The sequence below is a fragment of the Octopus bimaculoides genome, chromosome 20 (genome assembly GCF_001194135.2).
Source record: "Octopus bimaculoides isolate UCB-OBI-ISO-001 chromosome 20, ASM119413v2, whole genome shotgun sequence".
NCBI lineage: Eukaryota > Metazoa > Mollusca > Cephalopoda > Octopoda > Octopodidae > Octopus > Octopus bimaculoides.
In genome coordinates, this window is record NC_069000.1 from 35594633 (window position 1) to 35597347 (window position 2715).

Here is a 2715-nt window from a genome sequence, read left to right on the forward strand (position 1 = left end):
TGTGTGTGTGTGTGTGTGTGTGTGTGTGTGTGTGTGTGTGTGTGTGTGTGTGTGTGTGTGTGTGTGTTTTATAGCTAATAGTGATAGAAGCAATCTTTGTAAAGAATAGTAAGTAGGACATCCAATCTAACTTGGTTGTATTGTTCAACGACTTAAACTGCATTAAAAGTCCCGTAAAATCATTTCGTCTAGATGAAAAATGCTTAAGAAACATAAATAATATCGGTTTACAATATTTCAGTTTGGTAGATTTTCGGTCTGGTATTCCGTGTATGGCTGACTGTTGCTGCCGATCCGCAATACGGTGAAATAACGTGATACAACACCACCATCTAACGGTGATGACGAAATATTGTCAACCAGTATTATATGTGATCTTTAGCATTTGTCGGAGATGATTTCTAGAGACGTTTACTACAGTCCTGGGTGCCATAAACAACACACCCAAGTTAGTTTAGATGTGTTAATTAATGTGTGTGTGTGTGTATACACACTGACACACACACACACACACACACACACACACACATATTTACTTGATCGATTTACTTGACTAAAACTCTACAAGGCTGTGCCCCAGCAAGGCCACAATCAAATGACTGAAACAAGTAAAAGATAAAAGATAAATACCGTGAATTATATACTTTGCTGAGGAGGTCTAATATCACCGAAAAATGTACACAGTTGTCTAACGTAATCACCGTAGTCATTGAAAATAAGTCTTTAACTGAATCCATAATGCATTCGTCCAAATCTTTCATGAAGATCTGTACAGAATGTCGGAAGATTCTACTTACAACAGCATAGCAAATTAAATCATTTTACTTTTATATCACTGTATACAGTGTATAATTACGACACATTATCTTCTGACTTCAGTCCTTGTTGAGGTTGACTTTGCCTGTCTTTTTCTTCAGAGTATCAATAAAATATCTAAGTACCAGCTAAGAACTAAGGTCGATCTCGCTCAATTGTTCTCAACCGGAGTCCATATGGCCCCAGAGAATCCATACAAGATTTTGTGGGGGACCACGTAACAAAATAGTAAATTGGGGATCCACGATAATATTTTAAGAGCCCCTGAAAAAAATTTTGCTTTAGATGTATGCGTTGGTATGTATTGCAAGAAACAGCTAAGTTTCTTTCTCTTACATTTTGCAGAGTTCAACCAACACAAGTGAATGTGTGAAAAACAAAATAGGAATTTTGAAAGAAGTTTCTATAAAAAGTTTTTAAAAATTGAATGGCTATGGGGATTCACCAGAATAAAATAGTAATCAATGGGGTCCGTAAATAAAAAATAGTTGAGAACCCTTGATCTAGCTAATTATCCCTATTCCTCATTAATTGAGGCATTTTTTTTTCTCCATGCAATAAATCGATATAAACGATCATGTTTTACCTGCAGTTCATCGCTTTGGCGAAAGTATCTGTCGTTGAAATAGTGTTGAAATATTGACAGGTTATTCGGTTGTTTCTGAATAATTTTGTTAATATAGAAGAGAGTGTAACTGTAGGAGCATAACATGACCATTAAGAAGATCTTAGTTGTTTTACGAAGAATCATGTTGTTCCAAACGATTACTGTTCTATGGCAGATTGTCTTCTCAAATGCTTCCAATAAACTGTGAAGATAGAAAAGAAGCATTAAAACTGTCGTAACGATCTGTATGACATTTATTATGTATATACAAACGTCGAACGGAGCTACTACTGTATCTATCTTCTTTTACCATGGGTGTTTGGTTAAAAACACAGTAATACAAGAATGAGTAATAAATGAATCGTCTCCATGCACTTTGTAAATGGAATGAATAGTAGATTCATTGACATCAAACTCGCAGCTCACAGCAGCAAAAGCTTCCACCGTTATGTATTTTCTTGATCATCTCTGCCCTTTTCCTGTAGAGAATACACTTGTCTGCGTCGCTTGTTAGGATCAAGTGCCTTCGTATTTTCTCTGTTTACTGTTCCCATATTGATGGGTTCGTGTACGTATAAAACATACGCAGCATCGCAGTTTGGTCGTGGAAATACAAGCGATAGTCAATGCAATGTGGTTGGTCGTTGGGGCACGTTTTGTTGTACAAGTAGAATCTTCGACTGGTCGCCGACCCGCGTTACCAGAGATCAATCGGTGATAAGTGTAACACGTTTCACAATTGAGCCTACAGCGTTATCCCGGATCAGTGATAAATGAAACAGTGATAAACGAGGCTACATGTATTATATCTCAAAGGAACTTGTCTTGAGATATTCTGTGAACCAGGAACGCAGAATGACGTCATGAGGAAATCGTTGTACACCGGTGTTTTGGTGGGAGGAAAAGAAATGCAGGGAGGTGTAAAATTTTTTATGGGTGATAGGGAAGGGTTATACTATGTTGTTTGTTGTTGTTGTTGTTGCTGCTGTTGTTATTGTTGCTGCTGTTGTTGTTGTTATTGTTGCTGTTGTTTAATTTCGGGTCTGCATAAAGCAAAATTAGTTTTATGTCTTGCTTTTAAGCTCTTATTTAACTCTAGTCCAGCTCTGACCAAAAAGCACTATAATCAGAGACGTCCCAGTCGTGACCATCAATTTATTCTCCGAAACTACATTATTCAATGGTGTCCTTTTGAATATGGTGCAGTATGATTAGAGAGAAATTCAGTTGTTATTTCCAGCAGTTCGTACAACCATACAGGGAATCCCTTATTAAAAACACGTTTTCATTAT

The 2715-nt window shown here is 36.9% G+C and overlaps 1 protein-coding gene across 1 annotated transcript in view; it reads right to left on the bottom strand.

Annotated features, from left to right (window-relative positions):
• The window catches only part of LOC106873268 (galactose-3-O-sulfotransferase 2), a 23524-nt gene that overhangs the window by 12504 nt on the left and 8305 nt on the right, over positions 1-2715 (bottom strand). The window contains exon 2 of the mRNA XM_052974966.1: positions 1403-1625. Within this exon, the coding sequence (XP_052830926.1) occupies positions 1403-1567 (165 nt within the window). The 5' untranslated portion in view covers positions 1568-1625. The remainder of the gene's footprint in view (positions 1-1402; positions 1626-2715) is intronic.